A 22,091-nucleotide genomic window follows, 5' to 3' on the forward strand; every position below is an offset into this window, starting at 1 on the left:
CTTCCAAACTGAGATAATAAGTGTGTGGGCTTTCCGTGTGTGCTTGGCAGAGAGGCAGTCTGACGCTGTTGCTGTGTGGAGAAAGTGGACTTGTTTCAGCTCTTGAGCAAGTGTTTCAGCATGGATTTAAATCACCAAGACTCTTCAAAAACGTCTTTATTTGGGACTTTTTAGGTAAGTGGGAGGAAGACATACCAGAGCTGGTTTGTGGCTTTGAAATATATCTGTGTGTTCTTTATCATTGTTACTGTGTCTCAGCTGGTGTGAACAGCCTACTTCTTGAAGGCATCTTGGCAGCTGAATTGCCATAAGGGCTCTTGCCTTGAACTGTTGAGAGAAAGAGCATTTGTCTTCTGCCAAAGTTGACACTGTACTTAATACAGTGACTGGATTTGTCCTTCTAGCAGTAGTAGTGTAAAAAAAAAAATTCTTAGTGAGGAAGAATTATTTAAATAAGGTGGTGAATTGACATGGTAACCTTGTTCTTAGTTAAGCATGGTGAAAGCAATAAATCACACTTAAGAGGTTGAGTTGCCTTATAAAGCACAACAGATGGATCTGTTGGTACTTACTGGATGTTGTAATAAAAGGGTTATAAGCATACATTTTTCACACTGTCCAGATCCTTTGACATAAAGCTGAATAAATCAACCGAGTACACAAACACCTTTTAGAAAATTAATTATTTTTAATGGTGTTTCTGTTGTTTTGAGTAGGTACTTTGACATTACTCTTCTCCTTATGTCACCATTTTGCTGTAGCATCTCAAAATTCAGTAGATACAAGAACCTCTTCAGCATGGTTCAGAGGGAAGAAAGCGGAATCCCAGTTTTGCACATGGGGAACACAAGACTGAATCAAACATGAAAAAACCCCAGTGCCTAAATGTAATCATTCAGGAAATTCATGGACAAGCTTTGAATTTAGGTCTTTAAACTTTTACCTGTCCACTCTGTAATAGACACTCATGCTTTTTTGCCAGTGGTCCGATAGCCTTGTGGATTTGTAAGCATGATTCCTGGGAAAAAAAACTATACTGAGACGGTATCAAATCAAATAATCTAAATTTGAAGGTCATAGTACATAATTATTTTATTCCAAGCACAAGAGAATGATATTTTAGGACTGCTATATGTGCTGATGAAACTTTATTATCTCCTATGATTCTTTTAAGAAAAAGCACAAACATACTATGAGACCCTTGAGCAAAATGAGATGGTCCCAGAAGAGAACTGGCAGACAAGGGCCAGGAATTTCTGTCGTTTTATCACTGCGATCAACAACACCCCTAGAAACATTGGGAAGGATGGCAAGTTTCAGATGCTGGTGTGTCTTGGAGCCAGGTATAGAGAAACTTCTTTATTATTATTGACATTTTAATAAAATGAAGTGTTGCACATCAGTAAGATAAAGCCACGCAACTACTGGGTGGTGCAGTTTGGCTGTTACTTAACACAGTTCTTTGTAACTAAAGATGGGTCGAGTGAACCATGCCCTGACTTGAGTTCTTGGGCATGTGAAGTGTCGGAAATTGGAGATAAAAAAACTGAGTTTCCCAATGAGCTGACTAGTTGAATCAAGAGAGAAAGGTAGTAAGCTGGTGTGAATAGCCTCCCTCTGGTGTACCACTAGCAAGGTCGGAAAATAGAAAACCATCCTCACTGAGGTCTGGTGAGTGATGGCTAGGTGACTTCCCCACCTTCTCCTTTCTCATTATAGGAGATGGGTGAGAGGGAAGCTGGGGCTATCTGGAAGCCTCTTGACCCAAAGTCAGTAGGGAAGGCTAGTGATTTTGGGCCTGCTTGGGACTTCCAGGCCTCCAGGGAAATACATCTTTGGATGCGAGAGGTGGAAGGCCTAGAAACATGGCTGTCGGGGATGCTCCGTACTTAAACAGGTTCCACAGTTACCTCCCATTTTCCTGGCTTATAACAGTAGACAGAGAAGATGGTAGGTCTGTTTAGAAGGCAAAGAATAAAACCCATGTCAGTGAAAATGAGAAATTAACTGGGCTTTATTTTTTATTTCCATATTACAATTGTCACTTTGTCAGAGACCACCTTTTGCATCACTGGATCGCCCTACTCGCGGACTGCCCGATCACAGCACAGATGTATGAAGACATAGCATTGATTAAGGATCATACTCTTGTGAATTCTTTGATTCGCGTGCTGCAGACCTTGCAGGAGTTCAACATTACGCTGGAGGCATCTCTTGTCAAAGGAATCGATATTTGACCTCTTGTCCCACAGGAAAAACTATCTTTAAAAAAAAAAAAAAGCAACAAGGAGTGAATCTCGTTAGTATGCAAAAGTTCTGTCTTGCCAGTACATTGTATCGTGAACTTGTTCATGGCCCCAAGATGCAACTTTGACTTTTCTTGAAGGAAACTCCAAAAATAGTACAGGCAAATGGATAGAAGCTGTAAACTCAATGTAAAAAAAAAGAGGATTTTGGTATAAATCTATTTTAGAGTTTATTTGCTGATTTGCTTTTTACACACTTTCATGTGAAAGAGATAGAGATGAGTATTGTGCAGCTTATTTTAAAGCTGCAGTATTTCCTTGCCATAGAAAATGTGCAGTGAGCCTTTCAGCATTCTGTGAACTTGCCTTCAGATATGCTGTATGTCATAGACCCCAATGTATACACTCCATTTCTGCTGAGAAGGTCATTCTATAGTTTTTAAACTAATATTTTATATATTAACATTATTACCAATGTTTGATTTTTAATGTATTGGGTCATGTTTTGCTGCAAGGGAACTACAAATCTGATGTGTGCTTTTTTTTGATAGCTCCAAAGCACTGGTTTGTCAACAAATCATTTTTTCCTTTATTTTTGTTGTCAGTATTATTTTTAGTGAAATCCAGGAGACTGAACCGTGAAATGTGCAGAGATCAAAGTAATATTTTTCATATTGGTATGCAATTGCACAAAAGAAATTAAGTGTGTTTTTTAACTGATGTTTTTATTTATTTAACCTATCATTGTGTTTTGTAAGTTTGTCTTTAAAAAAAACCTTCTGTTATACAACTGGCTATATTATGTTGCAATTCAGAATTTACAGTGCAGCCCACTTAAATGAAAAACCTGGAATAAGTATTCATAACACAAAAGTGTTTCCACTTGAACTAGCCTTTTGAATTTTGCTATTATGGTTGCTGCTGGTAATTTTCTTAACTGCTAATAAAGAGGGACATGAGTTCCCCAAATGCCACATGACTAAACAAAGAATTTTATGCCCCCACAAATTAATAACAGTATACCTTACTAACATATATAAGGATTTCTTAATTTTTTGAAAAGACAGTGAGTAGTAAGGTTTTTTTCTTATGAATGAATATTTCTTGGATCCTGTTATCACAGTCCGCTTCGTTTGGGATGCTTTTGTTTTTAGCAGAGAAAGCTTCATAAAGTCTGTTTTACAATAAAACACAAACATTTTGAAAGCTTAATTTATTGGAGATCTGGAACTTGGCAAATGCCTAAAAGGCATCTCTGTTCATTTGAGTCCTCTGATAACAATCTCTTTGAAATGAAGATGTGACTGAAGAACAGGCTGATTTATCAGCATCACAAATTACTGTACAGAAATTCAGGGCTATGTATTTAAGAGGTCTCCACTGTATAAACTTATCTCAGTATTGTCTCTCTTTTGAGAAGCCGAGTCCAACTTTTTGGTTCATACAATGTTGTAGCACCTTTTCTTTACCTACAGCATAGTCACATCTTGTGATAGTTTTATTTCCATAATTTATAAGTATAGCACATGTATTAAATTTTTGAATATTTTTACTTTTGTCCTATTTATTTCATTATTAAACTGAGAAGTTCCATTGTCACTGCTTATCAGAGCAAGATTCTTTTTTGATTTCACAGTAGCATTAGGAAGACGTGAGGGCAGTGTCCAAGCCACTCCTCGTGCTGGGTGGATGCGAGTTCTTTTGCAGTTTGGAGCTTACAGGAGCATTTCACAGAAGTATTTTGTGTGTGCAGGTTTGGTTTTGTTCTTTTGGGTTTTTTTGGGTTTTTTTCCATATTTGGAAGGGCAAAAATAAAACAGATGTACTTTATTCTAAGAATTTTGTGTATTCAACTTAATATGTTGGGATAATGTTTATATGTTTGCCCTGAATTGCTTGCTTATGTATTAATAATAGCAAACACACACCCCCAGTTTTACAGTGCTTTCAGCTATATATATTTAAGATTATTTTATTTGGCCTGTGTATTTCACAGGGAATATGTCCACATAAGAAAGGAGAGTTGGATTAATTATTTTGACCTTAACGGATCAGTTGATCCTGCTAAACCCGTATCTCTCACAGTATGAAGTATGGATTAATTTTATCTTGCATGAGGTAATTAACCCTGAATGAAGGTTCTTTTTTCTTTACAAGTTCGCCTAGTGTGTCATGATACCGTTGGTTGGATGGCTGGCTTTGGTGTGGGTCTCTGTCCTCGTTGTGACAGTCAGCGGTAGCTGGGATGGACAGCGCTGGGGGTTTACTGGTTCCCAGGTGGTGGGCGCTTTGGCTGGCCCATGGTGATGAAGCTGTCCATCGGTGACAGCTATCCGTGTGCTGGCTGTCCAGATGCAAAAGGAAGGTGCAGGGGTCATCTTCCCAGCTCCTCCATTACTTTATTTTCACAGGGAATATCACTTTGTGATAGACCCTTTCTCCTTCTCTGGCAGGGGGTCTAATCCTATTAGGATCAAAGCACTTTTTGCGTTGCAGGCTTCCTTCAAGTCTGGAAGGATTTCTCCACTGAAGGACCAGTGGAAGATTCTGAAATGCAGCAGAAAAAAATGTTGGTTTTGTTGGATCCAGAGGCCACCAAGGAGGACTGAGATATTAAGTACAGCTATGTGGTAGCCTGTGCTAGGGTTTTGGGAAGAGGTTTGCCTGGCAGATCTAAGAACAGTTCAGTCTATAGTAGCAGCCATAATCCGTATGACTTTTCAGTGTTTACCACAAACTGACCTACTTCTTTCATTGATGTAGCTAGCATCAGTCCCACAAAATAATGGTAGGACCCAGCATTTGCTCCTTCCATGCCATTCTGCTGAACTGGATGACTCTGTATAAGAACAAGTGGTGTGGTCAGCATCTTTTCAACTAGAGCTTTGTAAAATCCATCTCCCTTTTTAAAACTTGCGTTGTTTTTTGTTCATAAATGAGCTATAGAGTAATGCAATTGTAATTTTTTTATCTTCCCCTGTTACTTTTCTAAAATAAGGGGAAGCAGGTTTGGTAGATGCAGGTTAGGGTTTTTTTTGGGTAACAGTTAATGGGAAAAGATAATGTTTTGTTAACGGCACACGTGCATTCTGTAGAGAGAAGTAGAATGATAAAAAAATGAGTAGTTCGTGATGCAGTAAATATACAGTGCTAAATTGGCCAAGCATTTACAGGCACATACCTGATTTGAGGAAATAAAAGAGGCTATCGCCTATCAACTATTTTTGCTTCTTTGATTAATGCTGTCAGAGTTGATAAAATGATACTTTATAAAAAAAGAAAATGCCAATTAATAAAGACAATTTAAATGTAATGAAATACTATGGTGATAAGTTTATACAAAAAAAAAAAAAAGCCTTTACTTGCCATAAATTTAACCATCTTGACATTCTGTAGCTGAAAATATATTCATCAACTGGGGACTATTCCACAACTTTTTCCATTACGAAGAGTATTTTTCACATTGTTCAAATGGGACCTAGTAGCTGGGTGATCCATATTTTTGATGTGTTTTGAATTCATGAATATGTTAAGATTTCTGCAGTGAAACTATTCAGAGTTAACTTTTTCTGTATATTGTTAAATGATTTATGTCCATAGTGCAAGATACTATAGGATACTTGAAGATATTGTACACGTACTTCACATCTTTGTAGTTCTTTATTTTATACCTAGACATTGGCTGTTAAACTAAGATAAAGCGTCAATACCTTATGAACTATATATTTTACTACATGGGGGAACCACTGGCTTGTGTTTTTTAAGGGCGGGCATCGAAGTTTACATTATAATGACAAAACCAGGTACTGTTCTCCTTTTTTATTTTTTCTGTGACATTTCAATCCATTGGACATTAAATGTGAGTTGAATATACAAAACAGATTTACAGGTGTAGCTTATTTGCTGAATTGCAATAAAATTTGTCTTCTAACATGATAAATAGCATTAATGTGCTATTTTCGAAAGCCTCTAAGTTGGCTAATCATCTTCTCTTCTTTGCCAGGCTGCAGGTACGTATGACGTTTTAGTGCCTGATGTCAGGAGATGGTTTTTGTGCAGTTTTGTATCTGATCTGTTCAACTAGATGCCTGCCTCCCTCCCGGCACCAGCATAGCCTTCTCGCAAGCGGTTGTTGTGGGTCAGACTGCTCTCGGTGGAAGAGATGCCTTCTCAGTAATCAGGGACTGGGGAGAACAGGAAGGCAGAGGGACTAATGCAGATCTTGGAAAGTGTCTGTGAGTACCCACGTGTGTATGTGCTGCCTTTCGCTCTGTGTCAAACCGTATGAGATCATTGTTGGTTGTTTCAAACTACGAGGGAAAACACAGAAGGGAGAAGTTTGATAATTTTTTGGAAGTATCTCTGCTTCTTTCACCTCTCTTTGTTTCTGCACATGGACACAGCCTGGTCTGTGGTGGAGGCATTGTGTTAAGCCAAGCAAAATAAGAAGTGTTAAGATCTCTCGGGGGAACCATATCAGTCGTCTTGAGCCTGGTGGTGATTCTGCACTACTGCAGGTGATGGTGTCATCCCATGGGCACACTGGTGGAGATGCTGAGAGGGTGAACGCAGCCTGCCCCATGCCCTGATGAGGTGGTGCTGGTGGCCTGACCCTTGGACAGGTTTTGGGGGGTGCGGTTGTAAACTTGGTACCTGCTGCCAGGCATGCCGCACTTGTGTAAATGCCAAACCCGCCTCTCATGGAAGCTGAGACCAGCTCAGTTCCCGAGCCTTATTAGACCTGCCGCTTCCAATTCTTCTGCAGGGCGCCATGGGGCTGGACGTGGGGCAGGCCTGGATGGAGCTGCGAGGTAAGCGCAGCTTCAGAAACACGTTCACGTCATCACAGGTGGCCACGAATCTTTCAGACCTCCTGCAAAAGGGGGAAGGAACAAAAAGAACCGGGGGCTTTGGTGAGCCAAGTGTGTTGTGCAACTGCTGGGTTCACAGCACTTTTCCAAATGTCAGGTCTGAGGTGGTTTTATAGAAGGTGATGCTAATTAACATCTGTTGGAGAAGAGAGCTTGAGTGCTAGGCATTGATTGCTGGGTAATGGGTCCAAACACGTGGGTCTAGAAATGTTATGATTTGTTGTAGTGATGACTTGGAAAGTTCTCACAAAGAAATACCAAGGTCATAGAGGTGCACCAAGCAGATCTTCGTCTAAAAGTTATTTCACCTAGCAAAAAGTGTCCTTTTTTCCTGGTTAACTCAAAGACGCATATTAATTAATAGAACATACTGTATTTAGCACTGCAGTAGACAGAAACCGTTCTTCATTTCAGTGCCACTGGCATTTTTTAAGGTGGAGATCGTACAACATTTAAAATGTCACTGGTGGATCTGATGTTTGTTTCAGGGAAGCTGTTCTTCTACCAGCGGCATAAAAAGATTTAGACAAAGAGTATAAATTACATGAGAGGGTCTTTTAGACTTCTGGTGACCAGAGGAACCCCAGATTTCCTGTTTGAGATAAGCCATGTGCAAGTCATGCTCCTGAGGAAAGCCACTGTTAAAATTGCAAAAATGCTGATTACTGAAGATGTGTCATTTTATGTAGAACTCAACAACCTATTTGGTAGCTTGGAAGACTCTTGGCTACTAAGATGGAAAGCATAAGTGCAAAAGTTTGAGTGATTCAAAGGAAAACAGTTGTTCAAAACCCACTATACATACGGAGATGTGTACGACTTAAAACTACAGCTCTGAGACATTGTGTGTGTGAAATGCTGTGGAATACTTTCAAATATTGAATTATTTCCTCACTTGTCTGTGTCTGCCCCTTTCCCTTTTTTGTTCTGGCATCTCCTTCTGCCCCCACCCCCCCCCCCCAAGTTGTTTTCACCTTCTGTCACAGGCCCTCATTGTGCTCGCTCAGTTGTGTTAAATTTTGGGTCAGTATGATGCACTGTCGCTCAGCCTAGCAGATCCACAACCTCTCACTACGTTAAAGTATAATGACATGGCAATCTAGATGTCTTCAAACAGTGTTTGCTTATCATTAAATAATACAATCTAACAAGAATTGTAAAGCATAAGGCAGTTTTTATCCCAGATTGTCAGACTAAGTATTCAACACAGGAGATTGGGTGCAGAATTTCTGGGACGTTTTTTACGTCCAGCTGCTGTACGGCAGCTTAGTTGTGATCTCTCAATGCAAAGCAACTTCAAGTGATACTTAAAGTGGAGGACGGAAGGAATTGGGGGTCTTATCTGTATGGAAGCGTTCCTTCGGAGCAGCAATGTTCATAGCAGTGGTGTGCTCCTGGTGGTCCAAAGAGATCCGACAGCGCTAGTGGGAAGAAGTTCTAGGTTTTGCAAGATTATAAGGCAGCGCATACATTGCTACAATTGGAAAAAGCAGACAAGTGTTCTGAGGTGCAGCTGTTCTCCAAATACAAAACAGCCAAACCTCTCTTTCCCCAAAGCATCTGTGAAACAACTGGATGGGACTCTGGCCCATGCAACACTGAGAAAATTTAGGTCAAGACTAAAATGCTGTGTAGTATCTAGGTGAGCAAAAACTTTGCTATTGGTTTTAGGATCAGTATGCATAATGTATGAAAATACTCTGTTTGCATACACTTCTTGCAGATACTTACCAGGAGCTATTTTCCTACCTAAAACTTTGTGATTTTATTTTCTATTTGTGGAAAAACCCTCAAATGCTGCTATTTGATATCTCTTCCTGTTGAACTGCCCCTGGCATGTTTGTTTTTCTTTCATCATACTTAACTTATTGCTGAAGTTGAGTCTTAAGAATTTTTCTAGCTTCTCTCTCCCAGTAAAGATCTTAGTACCCAGTTTGGTCGTCTGTCACTGTGGCTCTGTTGTTGAATAGAAATAGTTAAGGAGGCTACAGAAAGACATCCAAGTTGAGGTCTGAGGTTCTGTCTGTTTTGTGTCTTCAGAGAAATATTTTAATGGCAGTTCTTTCTTCAACATAAACAAATGAGTGTTATAAGTGAAATAATAGCTAGGATCCTTCACAAAGCACTTTGAGATTTATGTATAAGACATGGTTTCATTCACTTAGATAAATGTAGTATTTTTTTCTGTTTGTTTTCCAAGCTGTGCTGAGATCTTTTGATCTCGCTCAGGCATTCCCAAATATTTGTGTCACTTTATATTTTTGTTTACAGAAGTAAATAATACGCTTTGCCTTTACTGTGCCTCAGAAAGCTTTAGTTGTTTGGTTATATTGCTCTTCAGTGTCTTGGATTTTCTGCTACACTCTTCATACGCAGATTTTATGTTTTTCATCAAATCTTGTGATGAATTTTAATTAAATTAATATTGATCAAGTTCATAGAGGAACCTTGACTGAAAAGTGCCTGAAATATGTAGCAGCTTTTCTGTCTGGTAGCTTGTAGCCCAGGGCCTCGGTGGGAGATGGCGTCTCTGTGCATCGGGGCAAGCTGTTTGTAGGCGCCTGGGCTGGTACCCGCAGATGAGGGATGCGTGGGTGTGTGAATTCCCATTGGAAGCGTGAACGTCTATTCATGAGAACTTGGAAACTGTGGAGAAAGGCTGCTTTCATTTATTACTTTGTTGGTAAGGGGAGGCTTGGGGTATGGTGCAGGGCTGGAGAATCCTTGGAGTGTTTAGTGAGAAGCTTTATGCATTTATAGATGAGTTTGACTAAGAGTGAAACCGTCCGGGAGATACAATAGGTTGTTTCTCATTGCTTTTGAAATGATCAAAGTTATTCTCTTTTAAAATCCAATGAAGCCTGATGCTCCAGTGAGAAAGGCAAGTGGTAATTTATAGCTACCATTAAGGAAACAAAGACAAAGACTGAGGGAAAGTTTCATTCTGAAGATTTACTAATGTGTGTAACCCCTGCTTAGAACTAGAAATAGCTTGGTATTTCTCACAGGACAAAACAAAAAAGAGAAAAGGCAGCAAAATGGGGAAGGGAAAGGAGGGGTGGAAAAGAATGCTGCCTGCTTTCACTTGCACCCTGAAAGGTCAAACAACATTTCGGAGATTATAATTTCAGTGAATAGCGGGTGGGCAGCTTGTACCTGTGGGAGGAAGGGCCCGCAGGCCAGGGAAGGCGGGCAGGGCCCGCAGGGCGAGGGGGACAGGCAGGGCCCACAGCAGGGCGCGCAGGCTGGGGAAGGGAAGGCGGGCAGGGCCCGCAGCAGGGCCCATAGGGCGCGGGGAACGAGCAGGTCCCACGGCAGGGCCCGCAGCAGGGCCCATAGGGCGCGGGGAACGAGCAGGTCCCACGGCAGGGCCCGCAGCAGGGCCCATAGGGCGCGGGGAACGAGCAGGGCCCACGGCAGGGCCCGCAGCAGGGCCCATAGGGCGCGGGGAACGAGCAGGGCCCACGGCAGGGCCCGCAGCAGGGCCCATAGGGCGCGGGGAACGAGCAGGGCCCGCAGCAGGGCCCATTGGGCGCGGGGAACGAGCAGGGCCCGCAGCAGGGCCCCGCAGGGCGAGGGGAACGGGCAGGGCTCGCAGGCAGAGCGGGTCGGGCAGGGCCCACAGGGGGGTGCCTGAGGGGCCGCAGCGGGCTGGCATTGCAGGGTAAGAGCTGCCATGCTGTGATGCTGGCGAAAGGGGGGCAAGGCTGGGGAGAGGGGTTTGTGCACGGGCTGCGGCGGGGCCCAGCCATGCAGGGGCTTGGCCCTGCGAGGAGCAGAGCGTTTCATGGCCGCCCTGGGGGGCGCGGGGCGCCTCGGCAGACACGCTTGGCGCTGGCCGCCGCGGACCGCGTGTGAGGTACCGGGGCGCCCCCGGGACACCCATCTGTGTTTGGGGCGTCGTGCAGGTGCCTCAGCGCCGGTGCCGCGGGCGGGCGCGCTGCAGCGGCGGGTTTTCATGTGGGACGGGGCGGCTCCGCGCAGGGGCTGCGCCCACCGCGCCCGGGAGCCGGCGGGCGGGCGGCGGGAGGCGGGGAGCCCGGGGCGGGGGAGGCCGGGGCAGGGGAGGCCCGCCCAGCCCGCGCCGCCGCCCCGCCGCCCCGCGCCCGCTGTCAGTGTGAGGCGGGCCGGCCGCCCGCAGACACCTCCCGCCCGCCCGCCCGGCGGCGGCAGCAGCAGCAGCGCAGCCGCCGCAGCGCCATCGATGGGGTCCGGCGGCCGCCGCGGCGCGACGGGGGCGCGGGCGCTGCCGCTGCTGCTCCTGCTGCTGCCCGCGCCCGGCGCCCCCGCCGCCCTGCCGCCGCCCGGTGAGTGCCCGCTGCAGCCCCGGACAGCGGCTGCCCCCGCGGGGCACCGGGCGGGCGGCTTTGCCCTCGGGGCGCCCGGCCGTCGGTGCCGCCGCCAGCACCCGTGGCGGGCGGGCGGGGGGGGGCCGTTGGCGGAGGGAAGGGCGCAGGCGGTGGCGAGCGGCCGCCCCGGCGAGGTGCGGCGCGGGCGAGCGGGGACCGTTCCCGCCGGGGGGTGGCTGCCGCACGCCGTTTCCCAGCGGCTGGCGGGGGAGCCGGGCTGAGCGCCGCGGGCCGGGCACGGGGCTGCCGTCCCGCTGTGCCGCAGGAGCGGGGAGCCGTGCCTCTGGCGGCCGGGGGCCGGGCCGGTGCATCGCTCCTGCAGCCGCCGCCGGGGTCAGGGCGCCGATGTCCGCCCGCAGCCTCTTCCCCCACCAAGGGTCTTCCTCCAGCTCAGGCTGCTGGCCCTGCAAGTCCCTTGCTCCCTGTGCCTGCTGGTTTATTCCCCACCCCCGCCCCCAGTCCTCTGCTCTGTGCTTCTGTGTGCGTTAACGCTGGGGTTTTTGCTGCTGTTCTTCCCCGCACATCATAGAGGAATAGTGTAAAAATAAAATAGTAGCACGGCCGTTTTGCCAACGGTGTGTGATCTAGTTGATATCTCAGTGTCATAGCCTTGAGGGAAGCCCCCTCCCTGCCGTGTGCCTCCTGGGTCCCCCTCGCCGGGGCAGGGGTCCCCGCTGCCCCCCTGGCCCGGGCAGGACTGGGAGCGCTTGCCGTGCAGGAGGCACGCTGCCAGCCTGGGCTGCTAACGCGCCTGCCCTCCCCTGCCTGCCCTTCCCTCCTCCCATCTACCTGCACCCCGCTAGCTGGCGGCCCCTCAGCAGCTCCCTGCACCCCTCCCTGTTCCCGCAGTTCACTGCCTCCCGTGTTTTTTGATAAGCCTGACTTTTCTGCTTGGAGACACGGTGGATTTCGCCACTCTCCCTGTTCGTTTTCCACCATCCCCCTGCTTTCTGGTGGGACCCCATCGCTGTTCCTGCTTCTGTGTGCACCTGAGAGCCTGGAGAGCACCGCTGCGCTAGCACTGGCTCTTTGCCTTGTTCCCCACTGCTGGGCACCGTTCGCAGTTAAACCCGAGCAAATACTTTCTGCAGTTGGCAGTTGCCGCGGTACCTACAGGCATATTTTGTGACTGGGGGAAAGGAAAAAAACCCACAAAAAAAAAAAAAAGATGAATGCTGTAATTGTAAATGGGAGACGTGCTGGCTGAAATTCCCCTTTAAAAAGTGATCCCCATTATAAAAAGTGGCTGACTATTTAAGTAGTCACCTTCTGCTGATACTCCTGCAATTCCTCTTGTTTTAGGAGTCACTTTTTTATATCTGTGTGGGGTGCTGCTTCTGCAATTCTTTCTTTTAGCCAGTTACTGGAAATCTTCCTGTTTCTATGTTGGAATTCTGTTCTGCTGTATGAAAAACTTCTACTGATATCTTCTGCTGCCCTTAACTTTTTCTTCCTCTTCTCCTGTCTACGCTTCTTCATCTCCAGGACTTCTTCCTGTTGGTGTTTCCTTTTTTCCTCATTTCCTCTGCTCTGAAGTTTCCACCTGGATATTTTGCTTCAGTGTGCTGTGCTTTGTGATGGCTGGCCAGGTGATTTGGCAATGCTGCTCACCAGATACTATTCTTGTATTGAAAAAAATGGCATTAGTTATAAATTGTGCATCTGTTTAATGGTAAGTCAGTTTTTTAACGTGTTGATGGTGGCTTTGAAAGTATGTTTCCATAAACTCCCCTTGTTAGTTCAAAAATCTTTTGGCTCCTGAGGGTGATATCACAGATGTGATCAAGAACTCTTTCCATAACTGGTTTTTGTTAACCAGAAAGATTAACAGTCTCTAATGAATCTCTGTAAAACTGTCAGCTAAATCTCACGGAAGTTCTAGCCCATATTAGATTATTTTGGATGTGTTTATAAGTGGGTACAAAAGCTTAACGCAACCTTATCTGAAAGGCGTACAGATACATCTATATGCAGGTAGAACATAAATTAAAGTTCGGATACGGTCTCCATCGTGACTCACATATAACATGGCGCGCGCACACCACAAACAGGCACTCAGCCCTATGTCATCTGTCAGCGATGTGTACAGGAGACGTGCCCTGTTCTCCACCTTCTGACATCCCTTCTGAATCCCTTGTCTTTTCCCAGATGTGGATGAGTGTGCCCTGGGGCTCGATGACTGCCACCCAGATGCTATTTGTCAGAACACCCCGAAGCTGTACAAGTGCATGTGCAAAGTGGGTTACACTGGCGAAGGGAAGAAATGTGAAGGTAAGATGACTGAAACACTGTGCTCTGTGTCTGTCAGTGAGAGGTATTTCTGAGAAGGCAGAGCCATTAAAAATAATGGCTTAGAATATGGAGGACGATTTTAAATCAAAATAGCCATAATTTCTTCACCTGATCTTATTTACCAAACCAAAGGCAAATGGATTGCATGGCTTTTCACCTAGTAATATCATTTGGTCTAATAACTAGTTTGTTGTTTAACTAGCAGCCTTAAAAACTATAAGGTGAATTTACAGGGGAATCTCGGGGCATTTTGTCACTCTTTAGAAACATTCAGCAAATAATGTGTTAAGTATAGTCTATTTGCAAGACAATGGTGATTTTAGAAGACAGTTTCTGTAGCAGAAGTTGGGCTGGCAGGTTTACACAGTCGCATCTCTAACTGTCTATAACACTCAAGCAAGCAAGCATCCGTCATACTGACTTTTGCTTTATTCCTTAGACATTGATGAATGTGATAATGATTTCAATGGAGGCTGTGTCCACGAGTGTTTCAACATACCGGGAAATTACCGCTGTACTTGCTATGATGGCTTTATGTTGGCTCATGATGGCCACAACTGTCTGGGTAAGAAGCGTGTTCACGAGCGTTGTGAGTAGTGATGCTAACATAACCCTTTAACTGCATCCATGGGAGATGCATACTGATCTGTTGGGCTGAACCAGCTCAGCTAGAGAAGAATGTATTCCAGGTACTGATGCACCATCCCAGCTGGCTCTTTCCACCACAGTAAATGTGCTACATTTCTGTTAAGTGCGTTGGTTAAAATGTGTGAAATGCCATTTGTTGTTAATGCTAAATGAGTTTTAAAAACCACGTGCTGTCATCTTTGCTGTTCCAGAGTTAGTTTAGGATCAGTTTTCAGGTGTGTTTCTGGGCTTAGAAATCTTCCCTGTCCTACAGGTATAACACGTGGGCTTCTCGCTGTGTCCGAATACTTCCTGACATGCAAGCTATAAGGAAAGGACAACTAGGAGCATGCAGTAGCTGTATATGATAGAGGCCATTGGAGTACAGAGGGACTAAGCCAAATGCGTGGAGTTTCCCTGGGTGGTTAGTGGGGAGAAAAGTATGCAACTCTGGAAATGTGTTCATTGGCTCCCGTGACCCTGCATGCACACACTCTCTCTCACCCACTTTCTTTTCTTTCTTTAAGACCTTGATAGTTTCCTTCTTTTTGTGCGCCAGCAGGTGAAAATCCTTAACAATGGGTGACAAGACCTCGTGGTTTTACTGTGATAATATTCTTCAGCACACAGTGCAGCAGTGTACAGAAATGCATGAGTTGCCTGTTGGCAGTGCAGTATGTTGCTGGCGTTATTTCCCTGGGACAGAGCCTCACACTGATGAAGCTGTCCTGCTTCCATGACCCACACTGGGTACCCTGTGTGGCTCTGCCCTGTGCCGTGGTACCTGTCCCATTTAATTTTTCAGAGATCCCACAGATTAACTTTGTTACAGTGTAAGCGGAGGAGAGGATGAAGTCACTAAGTTCCAAGTATTTCACTAAAGAAAGTAGAGAGGGAAGAAAAATAGCTGCTGATACTTTAAAATAACAGGAAGGCCAACTTATTTTTCTCTAGTGCAGTTTCTATAAACACACAGTGGAGTTCAGTTGAGGTTACCGTGAAGGGCTGAGTGTGAACGAACACATTGCCTCTTACAGTGCCACCAAAGGGTGTATTCTGTTTGCATCCAGTAGCCCCTCTAGAGCATACTTCAGCTGACTTGTCTAGGTCTTGCTGATCACAAACATAACTTAGACCAAAATCTGCCACCTGCTGTGTAACTGGGAAGATGCTCAGTATTGCATGGCAGACTTTCTAAAATAAAAGAAAATGTCATTGACATACAATGCGGTTTTTAGTACTGACCTGCCAATTTTGTGATGTGATGTAAACGTTAAATAAATATTTTGGCATGCAGCAAATTGGATCACATCTTCTCTTAATCTGCTTATTTACTTTGTTCACGCTAGGGTTGCCCTCCTCTCACCCATATTTTTGAAGATCTCGGCTGTGTGCCTGGGTTTAAGCCAAATAGACAATTACTTGTTGGAAAGATGATTTTTTTGAAAGCTTTCCAAGGGTCTGTAAGACAGAAACATCTGCTGGAGTTCAAATCTGTAGGACTAAAGACTCATGGTGGCTGTTTATTCATGCTTGTTTGCACATTCACATCAGTGTAGAACTCTAAAATACTCAGCTGCTTTGTGATGGAGATATGTCAGCCGCTCTTTTTGCTACAGCAGGTCACATTCTTTTGTATCCAATGGGCTTACTCATTGCCTTCACTAGAAATTAAATCTGTTGTAATACTATGTTATGCTTCTTACTAAAAGCCTTTCTCTTTCTTCTTTTTTAGAAGACAGCTGTTTTATGCCAGAAGTGCTACAATGTTAAATTAAAAACATTGTACTTTTAGCACAGAAACAATGAACAAAACAGCGAGCAAACACAGCATTCCATATGAATTTGCGAATGAGACCAGTGCTTTGCCTCAGCACTGTTTTGTCCTCTTTTTAAGGGACCGAGCTTTTTTTATTTCTTGTTCAAATTTACATTTCTGAAAATTAGGGTAGGAAAATTCTTTTGCTGGTAGTGGTTACAAAAACCTGCGCTTATTAGGGGTAGAATTCCAAAGAATTGCAGGTTGGGGTGAGCATCTTGTTGTTCAGAGGCTTAGCTGAAGGTTTTCTATTCTTTATTTTTCTTGGTTATCTTGCAAGTAGAGCCCTTCTGTATTCTCTGGTATTGCTGAAGCTCTGAATATTGCAAAATCAACATTAAAACTATTTCAGAACTTCTGATCTTGTCCTTGACTGCAGTTGGGCAACACAGCAGCAGCCTTGATGGTAAGTGGTGATGACCTAGAGTTGAAGGAGAAGGATCATAAATCAAGCAGCATCAGAAGAGATGTCATGTGTGAATTCTACCTAGAGTGAAAGTAAGGAGCAGGGGACAGGTTTTAAGCTAAATTTCTTTTGAGGTTTTTATTTTTCTTGTTCCATCTTTGCTTCAGAATGGGGAGCTTTTATAGCTTGGATGGGTTCTGAGCCAAAGTTGTGTCCCACTGAGCAAGGCAGAGCCATGTATGGATGCTCAACCTAGATGTAAACGTGCTAGGCTGCTGGGTGGTAGTACTGTTCAGCTGCACTGAGAGGCAGAGTACGTTCACCTAGGTGGTGTGGGGCCCTACTTCTGGCTCCACCAAGGCGACTCTGCCTTAGTTGCAACCAGTAACTCTGGTTAGTTGGCCAGCATTTCTTGCAAGCCCTGTGACTGACTGGGCAAACTGTGAACAGGGGAAGAGCAGCAGCAAAAACATGCTTTCCCAAGGGTAACAACACAACAACAACAGGCTAGCCTGGGGTGTCTAAGCAGCCTGGGTGGTTACATGCCAAGTAGGTGTCTGTACTGCCTATTGAGCGGCTGCTGCCAATTTGAATGTACTGGTGTGAGCACAACGCTGATCTCTCTCTCTCTCTCTCTTTTAGATACAGATGAATGCATGTTCAACAACGGCGGTTGCCAGCATGTTTGTGTCAACACTGTGGGGAGCTATGAATGTCGCTGTAAGGAAGGGTTCTTTCTAAGTGATAACCAGCATACCTGCATCCACCGCTCAGAAGGTACTGACTGCTTCCCTCCAGGCACCGAGCAGGAGTTTTTGACAGAAGCTAACTTGCAAAAATCTTTAAAGCAGCTTCAAAAGTATTTTTAGGTTGAGTTTTTCAAAGCTGTAAAGGGTCTTGAAGTCCTCACTCTTTTTAAAAGGAACAGTGTCAGAGTCTTCTAAGTGACTTTGAAAGCATTACATCCCTTCTGCCCCTTTGATCTCACCTGTATGTCTGCGGTGCTGTGCTTGTTAACAGCTGTACCGCTGTACTCCCCAAGTGCTTTCCGCCCTGTTGTGCAGCTAAGCAGTGTCCTGATGCAGGGAAGGGCAACAAACTGAAGGACAATGAGCTCTGACCATTTCCATTGGCTTTAGTTGCAGGGCAATACCTGCGTTACCTTGAGGTACTTTTTAGATTCCCTGATACAGTGTTTAGGTTTCAGCTAAGAGATTTATTATTTGTCAGCCCCAAAGGTATTCTTACCGTGTTCTTTATTTGGAGTGAAACCTTTATGAAGCAACCTTTGAGAGATCACAGAGCCTTGGATATCTAATTAGACATTGGATTGAACAAAATTATTTTGGATGCCCTTAGGGAATACTTTAAAGTGGTCGCTCAGATCAGGGAGTTGTCCGTTGAACTGTACAGTGAATATGTTACCAAGAAGTATTTAAAGCTGCAAAGCTTTCTTTAATCTATGGCTTATCGTTGGCATGACTATAAGAGGAATCTGAGCATGAATAAACAAATCTCATTTTGAAGATCCCCATAGTGAAGAGATCGACATTTCTAGACATATATGGCTATCCATAGATGAGTGCACTGAGGTGGCTGTCATCTGACGTAGCTGAACTGATCTTTTGTTTGAATTAAGAATTTGTATTCTCAGCTTCTCTGGTACTGGGTTTGGTCTCACAGGGGTCTGCTGATGCGTGGCCATTTCTCAGGCCACGGCTCAGCTTGCCACTGCAGGAGCTGAGCCAGGTGTGGGGACAAGCAGGAAGGCTGCAGAGGTAGGCAAGGCATTTCCCTTCGTGTTGCCTTGCTAGCAGTGGGGGGGTGTGTGTGTCCATGGATGATGAATCTAAGGATGAAAATCAGTTGCTTAACTCCTTCTGATGCAAAGGGAAGAAAAACCTTCCAACTCTTTTCTTATTTGCTGCTACTGGAGTACCCTCTAATCTCCCGAACTAACAGCAGCAGCATTTTCCGTCATTCATATTTGTTCCCTAAATTGTACCTTTGGAACTCTCTCTCTGTTCTCTTTATTTTTAAAGATGCAGTTAATTTCTTCTAACTTGTAGCAAAAAAGGCCATTTTTCTGTTAATACCCATAATACCAAATTTTCATTTGATTTAGTCTTTTTTTTGGGGGGGTGGGGGTGGGGGGAAGGAAAAGCAAGAGGAGAAAAAGATGCCTTTTTTCCTAAAAACTATAAATGAAATATATTTTATAGAAACCAGCCTTAAGAAAAAAAACCCTTACTGTTCTTGCCTAAAATGCTTTTTTTCTTCATACTGAAATACACAAGTGTGTGTTTGTCTTTAAAAGCCATTTTTTCAAGTTGTTATGCTATGACTGTTTCCTTCTCCCCTCCCCACCATTACTGTGAAGAAGTACTCCACGGGATTCCCCACTTTTTTTTTTTTTTTCTTGGGTGGGCAGGTCTGTTGTAAGCCAAATCTCATTGCTTTATCTTTCCACTCACTTTGTTCTCTGCTTTTCTGCTCATCGCTACGTCTTCTGTTCTCTGTCTTGTGTATACATCTCTCTGTATATACTCTGTTAGTTCTGAGACCTCACAGCATTGATCGAAACAGCATTTGGCACCTACTGTCTAGACCATCCATTCAGTTTTGCTTCTTATCTATAATATAAGGGAGCATTTCCTTCCCTGTCTCCCACGCCAATGAAAAGAGTGCATACATTAATACTTGACAGACCTTCCTGGTGGTCTGCAAAACTGGTCTTTACATACACAGAAAACAAGTGGAGATAGGAGAAACAGAGAGGTTTGGGGCTGTTGTGCTCCTCCTGATGACCAGTGTAATGGGGGAACCCCGAGTTGTCTGGCCTTCCAAGTCTATCTGCAATTATTCTCTGGGTTCCATGTCACCTACTGTGACATGGGACTCAAAGTCAGGTAGGTATTAGAGGAGAGTTTCATAAAGTTGATGCTTCATCTGATATGACTGTGTTGGTCTGAAGCACAGAGGTGCTCTGAGGGGCTTGCTAGCTCTGTCTAGCCCCTGCTTTTACACTACAGTAACTCAGAGTGTCCTTGGGAAGTTGTGCACGGTCTTTTTTTTTCCTTGCCTGTCTGCTCTGAATGAGCTCTTCTTCATCTGTGTGTGGGAGAATGGATTTACTTTGGGAGATTGTTACAGCAGCTGGCAGGGCAGCCGTGCACATGTAGCCTGTTTCTGAGTTTAACTTGCTCCATATCACAGAACACAAAAATTTGAAGGAGAACAGTTTTTCATGAGTAAATATGTAGTTCATCTTGTGGCTGCTGTTGCTTTGGATGATAAATCTTGCTACTCTCCCTTGTGGTGTTTCACAGTCATAGCTATCTACTTGTTGGGCTGAATCAATGGGAGTGAATTGGATCTGCAAGTTGAAAGCCACATTTGACATCACAGTGTGCACTGAAAGCTTGTACACAGGGGACCATCTCAGCTGTTGCTTTTAGAGGCCTTCCAACTGTGGAGAGCAGCTGTAACTAGAAAGGTTTTTGGAAAAAGTTGCCTTAACACAAGGGTGTAGAAAGTGTGAAAAAAAGACTAAAGCGTTCCTGGGATGTCCTGTGCTGCTGGCTGTGCTGATCTTCTCACCATTTGGCTCTTAGAGGGTGCCTCTGAGGATTTCTGGTAATTCTTTGTTCAGTTGTATCCTCTCCCTCTGTCCTATTGAGCGCCTGTTTGAATGTTCCCTAAATGGAGCCTTAATGCTCTTAGCTGATGGATGGTGATGTCCCCACATCTTCTGTGTAAAAAAGACAAAGATTTAAACGCAGATCATAATGTAAGATACTGATTTAACATGACCTGTTAGGGAAGTACAGGGCTGGCTTTTTGCCTGTATTTTGCCGGTGCGAGGAGTGCTCGGAGCTCACTGAAGTTTGCTGGGTAACTTTGTGAAGGTCCAGTCATCAGAAGGGACTTGACCAGCTTGGGGTCTGCTAAGCCAGGCACTGGATTCTGCTCTCTTGGCTGTGAATGTGGTGATCAAGAGACTCATCCGTGCCAAGACACTTGTGTGTCAGTCAGTCAGGGCCTCCTGCAAGAGGAATTGTGTGTCTGGGAAGCATGTGGTGGGATCTGACCAAAATTTGTTTGGTTCTGGACCACGGTCTGCCATTGCAACAGCTCTGGAGCAATGTGACCTGGGAGACTTTGTCCATGAAGGAGTCTGCAGTCACACAGCAGCTGCGGTTTTACAGACATTTCTTTAATACAACCTTATAAAATGGTGCTGAATGGAAATCTTCTACCACATTTGGAAACAAGAAGCAGGTTCATAGTAAAAGCTAGAACGTGTGGATGTAGGTATCTTCTATGCACTGTCTTTTGGGTCAGCTAGATTTTGGTGGGTTTGGTCATGTGCCCTGTTACACAATGGTTACATCGTCATTAAAAAGTGCCCTGGTTTGGGAAGGGCAGTTTTAGCTTTCTGTGAAGACCTGATTGAATTCTGCTTGCTCAGAACGGAGCAACCAAATCTTTTGTCTGTTTTACCAAAGTACGTGCTTGAACAGAGCTTGATAGAGACGAAAGGGCAACTTTAACAGAAACCAAGCTGCTAATTCTCTTAATGCTTTCTAACACCTCTGAGCTAACAGTCCAAATCATATTGCATGCTAAGAACAGAAATGTCACAGAAACACTGGAGTTAATGAAGCTAATTTGTGGCCTGATGGGTTGTCCCCTTCCTTGAGCGTCAGCACAATAATGGATGACAGCTTTCTGTGGGCTCCTTGGGCTGTGTCTGTGCTGCAGGATTTGAGGTGTCATTGTCTTGCTAGACTTCTGGAGTCCTCACTGTGGGAAAGGAATCAAGAAGCCAGTAGAGCAGAATAATCTAGGCTCTGCAATATCCATTCTTTTGTGGCTGAAGGCTGTCTTAATAGAGAAAGGGTACTGTAGCTTGTGCTTCAGATAGCAGGAATAGTCGTGTGCAGAGCAAGGACCTCATGGAAGTGCAGTGGAATAATGGAGAAAAAGCTGACCTTGGCTTGCCAGCACAGTGGGTTTGTTTAATTTGGTAATAAGGCTGCAAAAAAGGCTGTGTAAGCATGACAAATATGTAGGGTGTTCACACAGCCCCTTTTCAGCAGCATGGTCACCCTTTTCGTTCTCTCTCTGGTGGTGCATCTGTTCAACTCTGCAGAAGTCCACTGAGGTAATGTGGATTAAGCCCTTGCAGCCAAAGTGCCCCACTTAGTCTTCTCAGATGAGATGTTCTCACCAAGGAGAAAGAGCATTTTGGTGTAACATGTCTTACAAAAGCCAAGTGCACCAAGGCAGAGAATTTGATGGCAAAGGTGTGTTCTCCGTATACCTGAGGAGAGCATTCAGTTGTCTTCTCTCCCAGTTTTGTAGCACTATAGAATATTTCAGCAAAAATCTATGGTGTACTGTTAGAAGAAAAAATATTCTTTTAATTTGGTCTAATGAACCCATTTGATAACTCAGCCCGCAGCTGTGTAGTTTTAA

At 44.6% G+C, this 22,091-nt stretch overlaps 2 protein-coding genes across 13 annotated transcripts in view; both read left to right on the forward strand.

The window, feature by feature from the left end:
* Positions 1–6,126, forward strand: part of DENND5A (DENN domain containing 5A) — a 70,920-nt gene extending 64,794 nt beyond the window's left edge. For all 12 annotated transcript variants that reach the window (XM_055721958.1, XM_055721959.1, XM_055721961.1 and 9 more), the window contains 3 exons: positions 51–174; positions 1,175–1,343; positions 2,054–6,126. In XM_055721958.1, the coding sequence (XP_055577933.1) occupies positions 51–174; positions 1,175–1,343; positions 2,054–2,237 (477 nt within the window). In that variant the 3' untranslated portion in view covers positions 2,238–6,126. The remainder of the gene's footprint in view (positions 1–50; positions 175–1,174; positions 1,344–2,053) is intronic.
* Positions 6,127–11,220: 5,094 nt separating this feature from the next.
* SCUBE2 (signal peptide, CUB domain and EGF like domain containing 2) overlaps positions 11,221–22,091 on the forward strand; it is a 41,664-nt gene continuing 30,793 nt past the window's right edge. The window contains exons 1-4 of the mRNA XM_055722810.1: positions 11,221–11,424; positions 13,615–13,737; positions 14,198–14,323; positions 17,253–17,387. Coding sequence (XP_055578785.1) covers positions 11,322–11,424; positions 13,615–13,737; positions 14,198–14,323; positions 17,253–17,387 — 487 coding nt within the window. The 5' untranslated portion in view covers positions 11,221–11,321. The remainder of the gene's footprint in view (positions 11,425–13,614; positions 13,738–14,197; positions 14,324–17,252; positions 17,388–22,091) is intronic.

The sequence above is a fragment of the Falco cherrug genome, chromosome 10 (genome assembly GCF_023634085.1).
Source record: "Falco cherrug isolate bFalChe1 chromosome 10, bFalChe1.pri, whole genome shotgun sequence".
In the NCBI taxonomy this organism is placed as follows: Eukaryota; Metazoa; Chordata; class Aves; order Falconiformes; family Falconidae; genus Falco; species Falco cherrug.